Source organism: Pelophylax lessonae (genome assembly GCF_965119305.1).
Source record: "Pelophylax lessonae genome assembly, chromosome: 3".
Lineage (NCBI taxonomy): Eukaryota > Metazoa > Chordata > Amphibia > Anura > Ranidae > Pelophylax > Pelophylax lessonae.
Window position 1 is genome coordinate 317,038,635 of NC_138770.1, and position 15,113 is coordinate 317,053,747.

At 44.9% G+C, this 15,113-nt stretch overlaps 1 protein-coding gene across 1 annotated transcript in view; it reads right to left on the reverse strand.

Moving 5' to 3' along the window:
• Nucleotides 1-15,113, reverse strand: part of LOC309549552 (major facilitator superfamily domain-containing protein 8-like) — an 83,728-nt gene that overhangs the window by 17,631 nt on the left and 50,984 nt on the right. Inside the window, exons 7-9 of the mRNA XM_082249909.1 lie at nucleotides 12,963-13,254; nucleotides 2,467-2,540; nucleotides 2,312-2,395 (exon numbers count right to left, since the gene is read on the reverse strand). Coding sequence (XP_082106035.1) covers nucleotides 2,312-2,395; nucleotides 2,467-2,540; nucleotides 12,963-13,254 — 450 coding nt within the window. The remainder of the gene's footprint in view (nucleotides 1-2,311; nucleotides 2,396-2,466; nucleotides 2,541-12,962; nucleotides 13,255-15,113) is intronic.

Consider the following 15,113-nt stretch of genomic DNA (forward strand, 5'->3'; position numbering starts at 1 on the left):
AAATAAATAAAGTGCAAGAAGTGCTCCAGTGCAAAAATATAGAATCATTTGAGCTCTTTGTGCCAGGTGATTTGTATCCCTCCAGGAACCCTACTCACCAGAACGAATGGACCCTAACAAGGGTCAAGAGAGCCTGTGTATGAGTAGATAATTAGTGTACCAGATCTTCTCCTTGGTGTAAATAGGGGGCTATATGGATATCCTTGTGTTATGGTGGTCCTGAATAGCTCCAATGAGATAATGCCAAAAGATACCAGAAATAGTGAAGCCCGTTTTTAAATTGTTTAATAATATATTAGGCAAATATAATACTCACAAGCGTGGTAAAATTGAAAGCAGGGAACAGGCTGTGAATGGTCCGGGAATGCCGCTCCGTTCCGTAAAGGGGCTGAATAATTTTGCATGCCCAATTTTTCAGTTTTTTATTTGTTAACAAAGTTTGAAATATCCAATAAATTTCATTCCACTTCATGATTGTGTCCCACTTGTTGTTGCTTCTTCACAAAAAATTACAGTTTTATATCTTTATGTTTGAAGCCTGAAATGTGGTAAAAGGTTGCAAAGTTCAAGGGGGACCGAATACTTTCGCAAGGCAATGTATATTTGCCTAATATATTATTAAACAATTTAAAAAAACGGCTTCACTATTTCTGGTATCTTTTGGCATTATCTCATTGGAGCTATTCAGGACCACCATAACACAAGGATATCCATATAGCCCCCTATTTACACCAAGGAGAAGATCTGGTACACTAATTATCTACTCATACACAGGCTCTCATGACCCTTGTTAGGGTCCATTCATTCTGGTGAGTAGGGTTCCTGGAGGGGTACAAATCACCTGGCACAAAGAGCTCAAATGATTCTATATTTTTGCACTGGAGCACTTCTTGCACTTTATTGATTTATTTAACTATCCAACACTGTAGTGCACAATGATTTATTGATAGACTCTTTTATAATTTATTGGACACAATTTTTCTAATATATTTTGAAGAGGATATATACACTTCATTTATGAACTTTTTATTATATGTTTGATCTATCATGGTTTTATGCAAGCTCTGTGTTATTTTGTTTCAATATGTTTTCTGAGTTTTTTACTTGGTGAGCAGCAGCTGTAACTTCTATTGATTTAATATTATTATTACACATACCTAATTTTAGCGCGGGTTTAACATCACTTCTCAAATAAACCACAATGTCAAATCATAATTTTAAATGTTAAAATGGCATTATCTTTACTACCATTTAATTGCCATATTGTAGAAGACAGAGGAGGCAAAATGGAAAAGGATGTTCTTTCATTTACACTAAGCCCTGGTTCACGCTCATGGGGTGTGGGACACCGCATGTAATTCGCACAGGAATTGCAGTATATTCGTGTGTGAATTACATGCTGTGTCTCTGGGGTGCGATTTGAGCCATGGATTTGAATGGCACCGCATTCGCCCCAAACTCATGAAGGACCTTTTTTTTGTCCACACCAGAATTGGATCTCATAGGTGTTTACACCCATGTGATCCGATTCCGCAAATCGCACTGCATTTTGCAAACAGATTGTGTCGTTAACATACACTCCGTTATCAGATCACATAAATGGGTTGCGATTTTGATGTGGTGTGGAATCTGCAGAAAATTTGCTGTAAATTTGCACCGCATCTGGTGTGAACCGAGTTTTAATGTCGTGTTTGTGTTGATGATTCAGGAATGTCTTTCAATGTGCATAAATGTACCAATTTATTTTCCTCAGGGCAGCTATTGAATTATTTTCTTGGTAACCTCAGGGTTCCTCTAGAGGTTGCTAGATGTTCCTTGAGCTATAGCCGTTTCACTTATTTTTTGATGGTGCCTGCATAGTTCTAGGGCCAACATCACTAGACAGAGCCAGCAGCATGACACCAATGATCTTTATTAGCTACCTTTAGGTGTGGCTTTCGGACCACCACTGTAAAGATTGCATGTTTTGTCTAACCACCAATGCAAAGGGTATTTTACCATTTGACCCCCAATATATTGGATTTAGTAAGACTTTCCAGGGACCTGAAAAGTTTCAGGAAAAGTTCCTCTGGGATAAAACATTTGAGAAAGGCTGCTCTAGTCTAATAAACTATTATAACACATGATTCAACACATGCTTTGAATCATTCATATCATGTGATATGTAAATCCTTCAGCCTGATTACCCTTCAGGTGACATCATTATATTACAGGCACATGGTTGTAACAGCTTTTTTTATCCTATACCATCTAACCTCCCACATGGAACTAATCACATGCCATCATAAAAGCTGTCCCCTAGATTACACACCTCAATTCCACAAAGGAAATACAGCAGCGAATTCTCCAGATCCTGGAAAGCTAGATATTTCTGGGCAAGTGGTGTGACCAGTGTCTGCAGAGGAATACAGCAATTTGTTAGATACAGTGTTTCCTTACTTGGAACTATAAATCTGTCATACTCACCTCTAATGCGGTCTGATTAAAGAATGTCACAAACTGAGCTGTCAGAAGCACCACAATTTCCTCCCGCAGCAGCCCTGCAACAAGTAATGGACAAAATAAACCTTAGGAGAAATATACCAGGAATCCCTACTTATATGAGATTAATATGCACAATGTTCATGTAATATGAGAAAAATAATATACAGTAAAATAAATATAGTTTGCTCTGCAGACACTTTATTAGGTAATATTTTTTGCAATTCTCGTTTGCTTTGAAATAGAAGTAAAGGGTGTTTTTTTTTTTAATTTATAATCGTACTTACCTAGGTGGATGCTGCATCTGTCCCCCCAGTGCCTCTAAAGGCCCGTACACACGATAAGAAAATCTGTAGGGAAAATTCGTCCGACGACCGATCTGCCGATTTTCGGATTGTTAGTATGGTGCTTTCGACAGCCAACGACTTTTCGGCTGACAAAATCCTGATGTGCAGGCTATATAATTTTTGTCGTCCGTAATACAATGTCCGATTTTCGTCTCATTAGTACAGATTTCGACAGGAAAAATCTTAAGAGCAAGACTAGGCATGCTCAGAGACGAAAGAACACATACAAAACAATCCAACACATGACATCACTTCTGAAGTAGAATTCTGTTGTACAGGAAAATTCGTATGAAAAAAACCTCTTCACTTTCCACATCAGGCTAGCATGCCACAAAAAAATGGACGACAGATCGTTCGATAATCTGATCGTGTGTACGGGGCTTAAGACTGAGAACAGAATTATCTAACACCACAGATCACTCGGTTCTCACAGCTTTCTGCTCAACCCCCCCCCCCCCCCCGCTCACTGGAGCGCTGGGCTGTGGAGGGGGCGAGATTGGCTTGGTCAGGCTTTCAGTGGTTTATTAGAAGCTGAGCTGGGTGCCGATCCAGGCAGATGGGCAGATACCGACTTGATTGTCGCGATCTTGCTCAAGCCTGGACTGGCTCTGGGACATCAGCAAACTTCAACCCACTGTCTGCTGAAAACGGGTCACAGGAGTGCAGAACGAACTGCACCCCAGTGATCTTTTGGGGAAGTACAGCCAAATGAGCTTTGGCTGTACTTCCTTAAAAACAGGCTGAAATCTTCATGCCATAATACATGAAAAATGTTTCTGGTCCACAGCATCAAGCAGTTCCTGCCAAATTGGCAGCCATAAAGAACTATGTGGCTGATGCTATCATCTACATGTTGCAGCAGAAATCAAGATTCATCAGACCAGTCGATGATTGTTCAATAATCAATCAATTTTGGCGACCCTGTACCAAATGTAGAAATATTTTCCTGTTCTGACCTGACAGCTATGGAACCTAGTGTGGTTCAGCATGCTGTTCAAACTATCGCCAAACCTCCTGCCCATGTCTGCATTCTTTTTGTTTTTAGATGCATCTATGTTATTCATTGTTTGTCTAATTTATGTTAACAAGCAGATGTACCTAAAAAGGTGGCCACTGGATGCAAATGGTTAGACAGACATATTTATACTAAAATCCAAATCAATTCATCTCACAGTGTAAAAATTTAATAATTCTGTGCAGTCTTTAAACTTCAAATAGAGAAATATGGTTTATGTCCCTTATTATAAAATATGATTCGGCTACAGCAACATAAAGAGATACCAACTTTAGCATAATGAGTTACGCTGGCCATAGATGGGTAGTTCTATTTTTTTATTTAGCCAGATGGCTGAAAAAAAAAAAAAAAACCAGATTACTCCATTCATGCCAGCGAGGTGAATGGAGGAATCACTCCTGCCAGGACACTGCATTCTGACAGCAATTCTTGCTGCTGGCAGCATATACACTGCTCAGCATCTGTAGCCACTGATCAAAAAAAGTTTTTCAGCATGTCCCTTTGACCAAACAACTGGCTTCTGTTGAACAGGGATTGCAACACATGGATCAAAATGTGTCTGGTCCCTTCTGAACTCGACAATTTGAAATCAGTCTTTGGCCAGCTTAACACTAGTTAGAAAAATAGGATTTTTGTACTTACCGTAAAATCAATTTCTCGGAGATCGACAGACACCACGCTCCATAAATCATAACTACTTGGTTATATTGCCCCCTCCAAGAGTAGGACTAGGCAGAACAAAAAACACCTGGCAACGCTCATGGGCCATCCTCAGCTTGGTATATAACCCCCCTCTCTGCTCTAGGTAATCAGTTTAGTAGCAAGCAGTATTAGAAGTATCAGGACTCCATAGAGGGGTGGGTGCTGTGTCCGTTGATGAACTCAGAAATGGATTTTACGGTAAGTACAAAAATCCCATTTTCTCTTTCGTTCATCAACGGACACAGCGCTCCATAAATCATAACTACTGGGACATCCAAAAGCTAGTGCCAAAAGAAAAATGAGGGGTGGGGAAAATAACCCAAGGCTGAACATAGGAGCCATTAACCAGGACACAGGAGTCTTAACCGAGTCACAGGAGCCCTGTCTGAAAAATAAAAGTTTAAAGGAAAAACACCCCTCAAGAGGGAGCAGCCCCTCTTAAACAGCAGCCTGCATAACTTTGCGGCCAAAAGAAGCATCCACAGATGCCAAAGTATCTACCTTATACAATTTTGTGAAGGTATGCACCAATGACCAAGCGGTGCCTTGCAAACTTGCGATATCTGTGCCTGATGAAGGAAGGCCCAAGAAGTACTCAGCACCCGAGCAGAATGCACCATGACAGGGAAAGGTGGAACCTGACCTTTAATGGAATAGGCCTGAGTCACCGTCTGCCTGATCCATCTGGAGATTGTAGCCGAAGAAGCCACCATGCCCTTTTCTTGGTCCGTCAATAAGCACAAAAAGCGAGTCTGACCTCTGAAAGGATTCAGTAGCTGTCAGATATATCCGAATTGCACGAACTACATCCAAGGTATGCAAAGAAAATTCCCTGGGATGAGCCAGCTTGGGACACAAGGAAGGCAACACAATGTCCTCATTCAAATGGAAGTCAGAGACAACTTTGGGCAGGAATGATGGACAGGGACGAAGAACCACTTTATCCCTATGGACCACTAAATAGGGACAGCGACAGGATAATGCTGCCAATTCTGATACTCTGCAGGGCCGAGGCAATAGCCACCAAGAATGTCACCTTCTGGGATAACGTAGGCAAGGGAATCTCCCGAATATTCTCAAATGGAGGTTTCTGAAGAACCGAAAGTACTAAATTTAAATCCCATGGCATCAAAAGTGACCGTACAGGTGGAGTCACATGTTTAACCACCTGAATAAAGGTACAAACTAAAGAGTGCATGGCGAGGGGGTCACTGAAAGAAGATTGCCAGGACAGACATTTGGCCCTTGATGGTACTCCAGGCCAACTTCTGTTTAACGCCCTGTTGAAGAAAGGTTAAGATCCGAGCCACAGAAAAGGATCGAGGATGAGCGCCAATCGACTCACATCAAGAAATGTACAATGGTAAATCTTGCTGGAAGACTATTTCTCACCTTCACCATAGTAGGGATCACTGATCCAAACAGACCTCTATCCCTCAGTACCTGGCTTTCAATAGCTAAGCCATTAAAACCAGGGACTGTAAAGCAGGATGGTAGATCAGCCCTTGGGACAACTGGTCTTCTCTGAGAGGAAGCCCCCAAGGGACGTTTGGGGCCACCAGACTGATTGGTAGATCAATGTCCTTGTCTCCTCACAGGAATTAAAACACTAAATGTGGCGCTAAACCCTAAAATATAACAAAAAAGATGGGAAAGCAGTCCATGCAAATGTAAATGTATCTTCACTCTTGTAGAGGCAAATCCAGAGTAAACCACCACCAGAAGAGCACTCAAAAACACCACCACTCCTTACCAGATATCCTTGATCCCCACAACAGAGATCAAATGCGCATGAATGAAGGATCAGAGACTTCTCACTCAGATATCCAGTTCATAGGTACAGGCTCAGATATGGTGTGTGTATAATATGGAAAAGAGAAAATATCACATAGCGCAGACTGCTTCACAAGAATTTATTCCCACCAAAAAGAGCCACTTACAGGGTTCAGAAGAAATCCTCACATGTAAAATCAGAATCTCCCTGCCAATTCCTAGGCATCCTGCTGTCAAGCGCTCGGTATATGGCCGCTCTGTGTCCTCCTCGCTGCAGCACGCGTCGCTTAGCACGCCACCCGATGCACGTTTCGACTGAAACAGTCGTTGTCAAGGGGTGTGGCTGCCAGCTACGATCGTGCCTTTTCTAATGACGGAGGAGAGAAGGCCGGAAGTGCGCAATACCGGAAACCGGATATGCGCTCCACAGTCCGGAACCACCCGGACAGGAAGAAGGAAGAAATGGAAAAAACACCAAGGGAGGATGGAAAAAATAAATCCAAAAAAGCGCCCCCAATATTGATAAAAATAGCGATGTTCTCCATGTAGCATGCCCCAAACTATATAATACAAGCGGGACAATTCAAATCGTAGGATAAAAATATCCACTATATGTTTGATAAGCGCATATCAAACATATAGTGGATATTTTTATCCTACGATTTGAATTGTCCCGCTTGTATTATAAAGTTTGGGGCATGCTACATGGAGAACATCGCTATTTTTATCAATATTGGGGGCGCTTTTTTGGATTTATTTTTTCCATCCTCCCTTGGTGTTTTTTCCATTTCTTCCTTCTTCCTGTCCGGGTGGTTCCGGACTGTGGAGCGCATATCCGGTTTCCGGTATTGCGCACTTCCGGCCTTCTCTCCTCCGTCATTAGAAAAGGCACGATCGTAGCTGGCAGCCACACCCCTTGACAACGACTGTTTCAGTCGAAACGTGCGTCGGGTGGCGTGCTAAGCGACGCGTGCTGCAGCGAGGAGGACACAGAGCGGCCATATACCGAGCGCTTGACAGCAGGATGCCTAGGAATTGGCAGGGAGATTCTGATTTTACATGTGAGGATTTCTTCTGAACCCTGTAAGTGGCTCTTTTTGGTGGGAATAAATTCTTGTGAAGCAGTCTGCGCTATGTGATATTTTCTCCTATGAACTGGATATCTGAGTGAGAAGTCTCTGATCCTTCATTCATGCGCATTTGATCTCTGTTGTGGGGATCAAGGATATCTGGTAAGGAGTGGTGGTGTTTTTGAGTGCTCTTCTGGTGGTGGTTTACTCTGGATTTGCCTCTACAAGAGTGAAGATACATTTACATTTGCATGGACTGCTTTCCCATCTTTTTTGTTATATTTTAGGGTTTAGCGCCACATTTAGTGTTTTATGTCTTTCAAATCTGCAAATTTCCAGGTTTTGTGTGGCTGCTTTACCCCTGCGATTAGTGACCAATCATATGGTCTCATATTTTTGCTTCCTGTAGCGCGGCAACATTGTGTTTTATCCTCACAGGAATTGTGGAAGAAGCCTGAGCCGAGGATGATATTGCCTTACCGTGGCCTTTGGACGTGGACGTCTGCGGCGTCTTCCAGAGGAACCCGTGATCTCACCATGAATCTCAGTATTCTCCTGTGGAGCCAAACCTGCTAAAGGAGCTGCATGTAAGACTGTGCAAACAGAACTGTCTTGAAGCTGGATACCACCAGACTCAGAACCTGTATGCAAAATGGGAGAGAGAACTGTGTGATTGCAGCCGGTTAATCACGGCCTGTGGTTCCTGAAGTTTGTTCAAAGGAAGGACCACCCTGGTCAGAATTAGAATCAGACCTAGATAAATTAATTCCCTGGTCAGGGATCACCTGAACCTTTGCAGGAATGAAATCCGCACAAGGAGACTCAGGGCCTAAAAAACCTGAAAAGGACAAGCTTTGTCCCCCTTTCTGGGTACCCCCAAAAGAATCATTTTGTGGATTCCCTTGATGCTCATGAAGGAGGTCCACGAGGCTGGAAACCAACGAAGATGTCCCCCCACCCCAATAATGGGTGGGGACAGACCTTTATGCTGAAGTCTGCGGGTCCGGAGAAGCTTTGAAAGATCTAGTCCCCTTATTCTCCATCCCAGAAGCACAAAATAATTTTCTATGTGCTGAGAAAGAGGGCCCCCGTCTGCAACGAGGCTCTTTACCTTTCCTAGACTATGGCAGGAAGGTACTCCCCCCCCCCCCCCCATGATACCCTTAATGATGTCATCTAGGGTAGCCCCAAACAGGTAATCGCCTTAAAAGGGCAGATCAATGAGAGCTTTCTTAGAGGCTTGGTCTGCGAACCAATTCTTAAGCCACAGCACGCGCCTAATCACCACCGCTGAAACAGAAAGTTTGGACAGCACACGAGCTGTATCCAAAGCCGCCTCACAAATAAACTGCAGCCCATGGACCAACTGGTCCGCTAAATCAACATAAACAGCGGGGACCTGCTCAACCCCCAGGCCCTGGCGCAAAAGCTTGGCCCATTCAGTTAGGATCTGAGACACCAGGGCTGAGGCAAAGACAGGCTGCAGTGTCGAACCAGCCATAGTAAACATGCTGGTGCCACAGCCTTCGATTTCCTGTCAGTCGGGTCCTTAAAGCGGTTGTATACCAAAAAAAAAAAACCCTTCAGGACAATGGCATAATGTGCTAGTATGCATCACATACTAGCACATTATGAACTACTTACCTTAGAACGAAGCCCCGAAACGGTTGCCCGGACACTGCGGAGGCAGCCGACATCTTCCCTCGGCGTCTCTTCCGGGTTTGGCGGCTCTGGCGCTGTGAGTGGCCGGCTCCTACCTATGATACACAGAACACTGGTGACGTCTATCATAGGAGGTCCAGGAGGCGGGACTTTGTATGACAGCCTCTCCGCCGGGTAAGCAGAAGAACTTGGCTTTTTGTAATCATGCGGCGCTGCCACAGTGCAAGACACAGCCACTCTGATCCTCTCCACTATGCCCCCCGCTGATGACTTGGCTTTTTGTAATCATGCGGCGCTCTAATCTGCACTGGTCACTCTGCATTAATGGGGGCAGGCACACTGGTCCCTCTGCATTAATGGGGGCAGGCACACTGGTCCCTCTGCATTAATGGGGGCACGCACACTGGTCTCTCTGCATTAATGGGGGCATGCACACTGGTCCCTCTCCATTAATGGGGGCACGCACACTGGTCACTCTCCATTAATGGGGGCACGCACACTGGTCACTCTCCATTAATGGGGGCACGCACACTGGTCACTCTGAATTAATGGGGGCACGCACACTGGTCACTCTGAATTAATGGGGGCACGCACACTGGTCACTCTGCATTAATGGGGGCACGCACACTGGTCACTCTGCATTAATGGGGGCACGCACACCGGTCACTCTGCATTAATGGGAGCACGCACACTGGTCACTCTGCATTAATGGGAGCACGCACACTGGTCACTCTCCATTACTGGGAGCACGCACACTGGTCACTCTGCATTAATGGGGGCACACTCGTCACTCTGCATTGGATGGGGGCAAGTTTTGCGGAATGCCTTTTTTTGTTGTTGGCGTTCTGTATTTGGAATTTGACGGTCACTTTTACCCCTGTCCTAAACCATGCAGGTTTCGGAAATATTAATTTTACCTACAGGCTTATTATAGGCTTACCTGTAGGTAAAAGTTAAAAAGCGGAGTATACTACCACTTTAAAGAACGGGGATTCCTCTACTGGGATCATGGTAGCTTTGTTCAACCTGGAAACAGAAGGGTCCACCACTGGTGGATTAGTCAATTTTTTTAAAAAAGGGACTCCTCAAAAGGGTAATGTACAACAAAACGTTTGGGGATCACTAAGGGTAATTTTGGGTGTTCCCATTCCTTACAGGAAAACCTATCAAAATAAGGCACATAAGGAAACACCTTTGGAGTGCAAGGTGACTTATGTGTACAAAACGTCACAGCCACATCTGTGGCTACATCAGCTGCATCCTCCATTTTTAAAGTCTCACGCACTGCAGTGATAAATGCGTCTGCTGCGGCCATGGAGGAATCATCCTCACTGTCAGATGGATCTGGGGGTGTGATATTAAGCCCCCCTGGATGGGCCAAGGTGGCATCAGGCTCAGAATCAGATGAGACAGACTGAGCAGGGAAAAGCGGGGAATGCTTCCTCCTGGGCCTTTGCCCACACGCCACTTCCACCTGGGACACTAAGGACTGCAGGACCACCGTCAGTGCAATCATGGAAAGCTGGGAATCCGAAGGACCTTCCGCCTCCATGAGCGGGTCAGTGGGGGAGATGTGACCCTGAGGCTCCATAAAGGAAAGAAAGAGCTTGCAGTACAAAAACAATCTTTTGGCACCACTAAAGGATCGCCCCAAGGCTCAGGGTACTTATCAGCAGACAGATATAACAGGGACCCCCAAGGACTCACCCTACTGATTGGAGGAGCACTGAGAATTCGGACCCAGCATCACCATGGACACCATCCCTGTTCATATGTCCCAGGCACAGGAAGAGAAAAAACTGAGGAGGAAAAAGGAGGAGCTTCGGCATCCCCACGAGGCTTCGGTTGTCTCCAGCGTCTTCCGGACTAAAAGAAAATGGCCCCCGTGACATCGGGCTACACAAACATGGCCGCCAGCTGGAGACCAGCCAGACTAAGGGAAAATGGCCTCCATCAGCTTCAGATGCTGAAGCATGCTTCCAGGATCTTTTTTGCACCCTCTGCACTGCTGCACCCTCTGTAAGGGGACCCTCCTAAAGGTAGGATGCACTGTGAACCGGTCTCTGCACTGGGACCCCCCTGCACTACACCCACACTGCAAACAGTAGGGCATGCACCTAGGGGTCTCCTACACTGGGACCCCTCCAGACTACCAGGGCAGGACGTATACTATCCCAGGACCCTTACAGAGTGGGGATAGCGGGGGAGACCCTAGGGGTCTCCGCTGCATCCTGTGCCCTGGGACCCCCACCAGACTTCAGGTCCAGACAGTGGAGAAAGGGACTGGGGGAAGCCCAGCTCCCTGAGGGATTTAAGGATGGGAGGAGTGAACCTGCAGGCATCTCCGACCATCCCTGGAGGTTACCCGTGTCCACCTCAAAAAACACCAGAAGGGGAACTGTACTAACCCTTCCATGGGTAATGCTCCAGAAAGAATCCTCGCCACCGTTGTAGGGGAGCTGTCGGCCAAGGGACTGCTGTGCCTTAGACCCATGCCCGGTCGTATGCGACCCTGCGAGACGTTTAACTCGTGGGCCAGCCTCTGTCCATGAGGCTATGTCGCAGCCGACCTAGTGCGCAGTTGCGGTCTGCACACACTCACTGGCTGGGCTAGGGGGACCACTGGATCTAGATTATCCAGTCCAACACCCAGCCCGGTAGTTGATTGTAGATCCCCCGAGAGAAAACAAAAAAGATGTAAGGAAGGGGAAAATTGCTAGGACCAGAGATCCCAGCCAGGAGCCTAGGTCCTTACTCCTGACTAGACAGATCAAAACTGATTACCTAGAGCATAGAGGGGGTTACATACCAGCTGAGGACGGCCCATGGGTGTAGCCAGGTGTTTTTTGTTCTACTTAGTTCTACTCCTAGAGGAGGCAATATGACCCAATATTTATGATTTATGGATTGCTGTGTCCGTCGATGAACGAAAGAGAAATGTGCATTTTCTACCATTACCTAAGAGCTAATAAGGGTATAATGACTTGAGAACCTTGAGACACCTGATAGACTTTTACAGATACCCCAATATAAACTTAGCAATATCACAGTGAATGAAATGGAAAGATATTATGTCATAGGATTTTTACATATTATAAGTATGAAAATCAGCAGTCTTGACAGAGCCATTTAAGTATAACTATAGGCATAACTTTTTTTTTTTCATTTTGGATAAAGCAAGGGAGATTATTAACCCCTGTCAAATTTTCTTTTACAATCTGTGTCCCATCGTGGAGATTTACCTTCAATTCCTTCCCCATCGCCAAACAGGAAGTGAAAAGAAGTCTGTGCAAATTGAGGGAATTTCTTGGGGACCCTCAGGTCACCAGAACTACTATCCCCATTGGAAAATTTCCCCTCTATTACTTTCTTGGGGACAACCCAAAATTTGGGATTTTTTTATTACTTTCAGTTAAGATAATGGTAAACGGTACAAATAGATAGGGTTAATTTCCCTAGTGGGGACACAGAGAGCAATAAAAACTGGCAGGTGTTCTAATCCCTCTCCACTCTAATACTAAAAAAATAAAAAGTTTAGCCTTTAGTTATACTTGAATGCATTCCTTATGTACCTTGAAGAGATCTAAAGTCAGCTCAGTTGCCTTTTTATGGACGTTAGATTGAGGGAAAAGGCCAGTAGTCTTTGTTTACCCTTTTACGTGATATTTACTTACACCTCCTTTTTTTTTTTAACATTTTAAAAACTTATAAAAGCATCATGATCTCATAAATTCTAGATTGGTTTGTGTCAAGTCCTTCTTGTAAGTTCCATCAAGTTGGTTTACACTGAGTGAATCATTTCTGGTGTTGTACTGTTAAAACACAAGACTATACTAAGTAATTTTCTAAATACACCTATTCATTCTTAATACTTTATTCAATAATAGAACTAATAAGTTAGTGTGTTCTCACCAATCACTGGCGTCACATTGTGAAAGCTCTGATCTACTTCATTGTTCTTTAGGTGATGATCATTTGCTGTTGGACAAGAAGACATGGATGCGTTTGCGATAGTAGGAAAATCTTCCTGGTTAGATGATGGCTCTTCGGAGTTTACCGAGCCATACAACGGACTTGGTATATCACTTTCCTTTAAGAGAGGCTCATGCTCTTGATTTAGTGACTGTGTGGCATTCCGTGGACCATCATAAAACATAAATATGACCATAAATTGAATCAAAGTCCAAAGAACACACATGAAGATCTAAAGAAAAAAAAGAAAAAAATGTGCTCAGACCATACGCCGCACACTGCATTACATTGGTCTGCATGGCTGTCGTCCCAGAAGGAAGCCTCTTCTAAAGATGATGCACAAGAAACCCGCAAACAGTTTGCTGAAGACAAGCAGACTAAGGACATGGATTACTGGAACCATGTCCTGTGGTCTCATGAGACCAAGATAAACTTATTTGGTTCAGAGGGTGTTAAGCGTGTGTTGCCGCAACCAGGTGAGGAGTACAAAGACAAGTGTGTCTTGCCTACAGTCAAGCATGTTGGTGGGAGTGTCATGGTCTGGGGAGCTACAGTTCATTGAGGGAACCATGAATGCCTAAATGTACTGTGACATACTGAAGCAGGGGATGATCCCTTCCATTTAGAGACTGGACTGCAGGGCAGTATTCCAACATGGTAACGACCCCAAACACACCTCCAAGACGACCACTGCCTTGCTAAAGAAGCTGAGGGTAAAGGTGATGGACTGGCCAAGCATGTCTGCAGACCTAAACCCTAGGTTATGGGGGCATCCTAAAACAGAAGGTGGAAGAGAGCTAGGTCTAACATCCACCAGCTCTGTGATGTCATCATGGAGGAGTCGAAAAGGACTCCAGTGGCAACCTGTGAAGCTCTGATGAACTCCATGCCCAAGAGGGTTAAAGCATTCCTGGAAAATAATGGTGGCCACACAAAATATTGACACTTCGGGCCCAACTTGGACACTTTCACTTAGGGGTGTACTCACTTTTGTTGCAAGCGGTTTAGACATTAATGACTGTGTGTCGAGTTATTTTGAGGGGACATCAAATTTACACTGTTATACATGGTGAACACTCACTACTTTACATTGTAGCAAAGTGTCATTTCTTCAGTGTTGTCACATGAAAAGATAATAAAATATTTACAAAAATGTGAGGGGTGTACTCACTTTTTGTGAGATACTAGTCTTTGTCTAATGGGGTTAAAAAACAGGTTAAAAATTGTAATGATTGTTCTTCTTTAAAGTGTTACTTACTCCAGGACCCTGCATTCACTATATCTGGTCTCCTTCAGTACACAGAACACGGATAAGCAATCATTTTAGTAAATATAAACTGCTAAATACCTTTTCTCATTAGCAAACACTATCAGTGTCTGTTTAAAGCTTGTAGGAGGAGTTTTCATTCTCCCATGAATGTCCTAAAAGGATGCAGGACCCCTGACCCCTCTGTCTGGACAGTGCTGAATGGCCGACTGATAATCACATGCACTCTCCCAAGAGAGAAAAAAAACTCCCTAGCAATACATACCAAACTGAGCTTGTCCCCAAGCTCTGTACTATCAGGAAATGATTAGGGGGCATGGACAGTGGAGGCCGGTGTATATGGGGTGCAGGGGCGCGGCCCCCTAATCTACATGCATACAATGGGATTTTTTTTTAGCCAAGTGATTAGAGCCAAAGGCTCTCACAGGCTAAAAAAAAGGGTGGGCCCGGGGCGCAGAGCAGTGCGTCCCGAGCCCACCCATTGTGTAACAATAGCGAATGAAAATTCACTATTGTCACATGGATCCTCTTCCTGGCCAATCAGGAAGCACGTCCGATACGCGCTTTCTGATTGGCCGAAAGACAAACCCCATGCCATTGGCTGGGGACAGTGGGGAGGACGACAGAGAACCCGCCGCCACGCCGAGGGAAGCCGCGAGCCGCCGCTGCCCGGCCCGCTCCTCGGAGAACATCGGGCGGTATGCGGCGGGGGATGCGATTGGAGGGAGGGATCCGATACTGGACGCAGTGGACGGAGTACGGAGAGGAACCCGATCCCCGGGGTGTAGAGCTGTGAGCACCGGACACCCCCAACACCGAGGTGA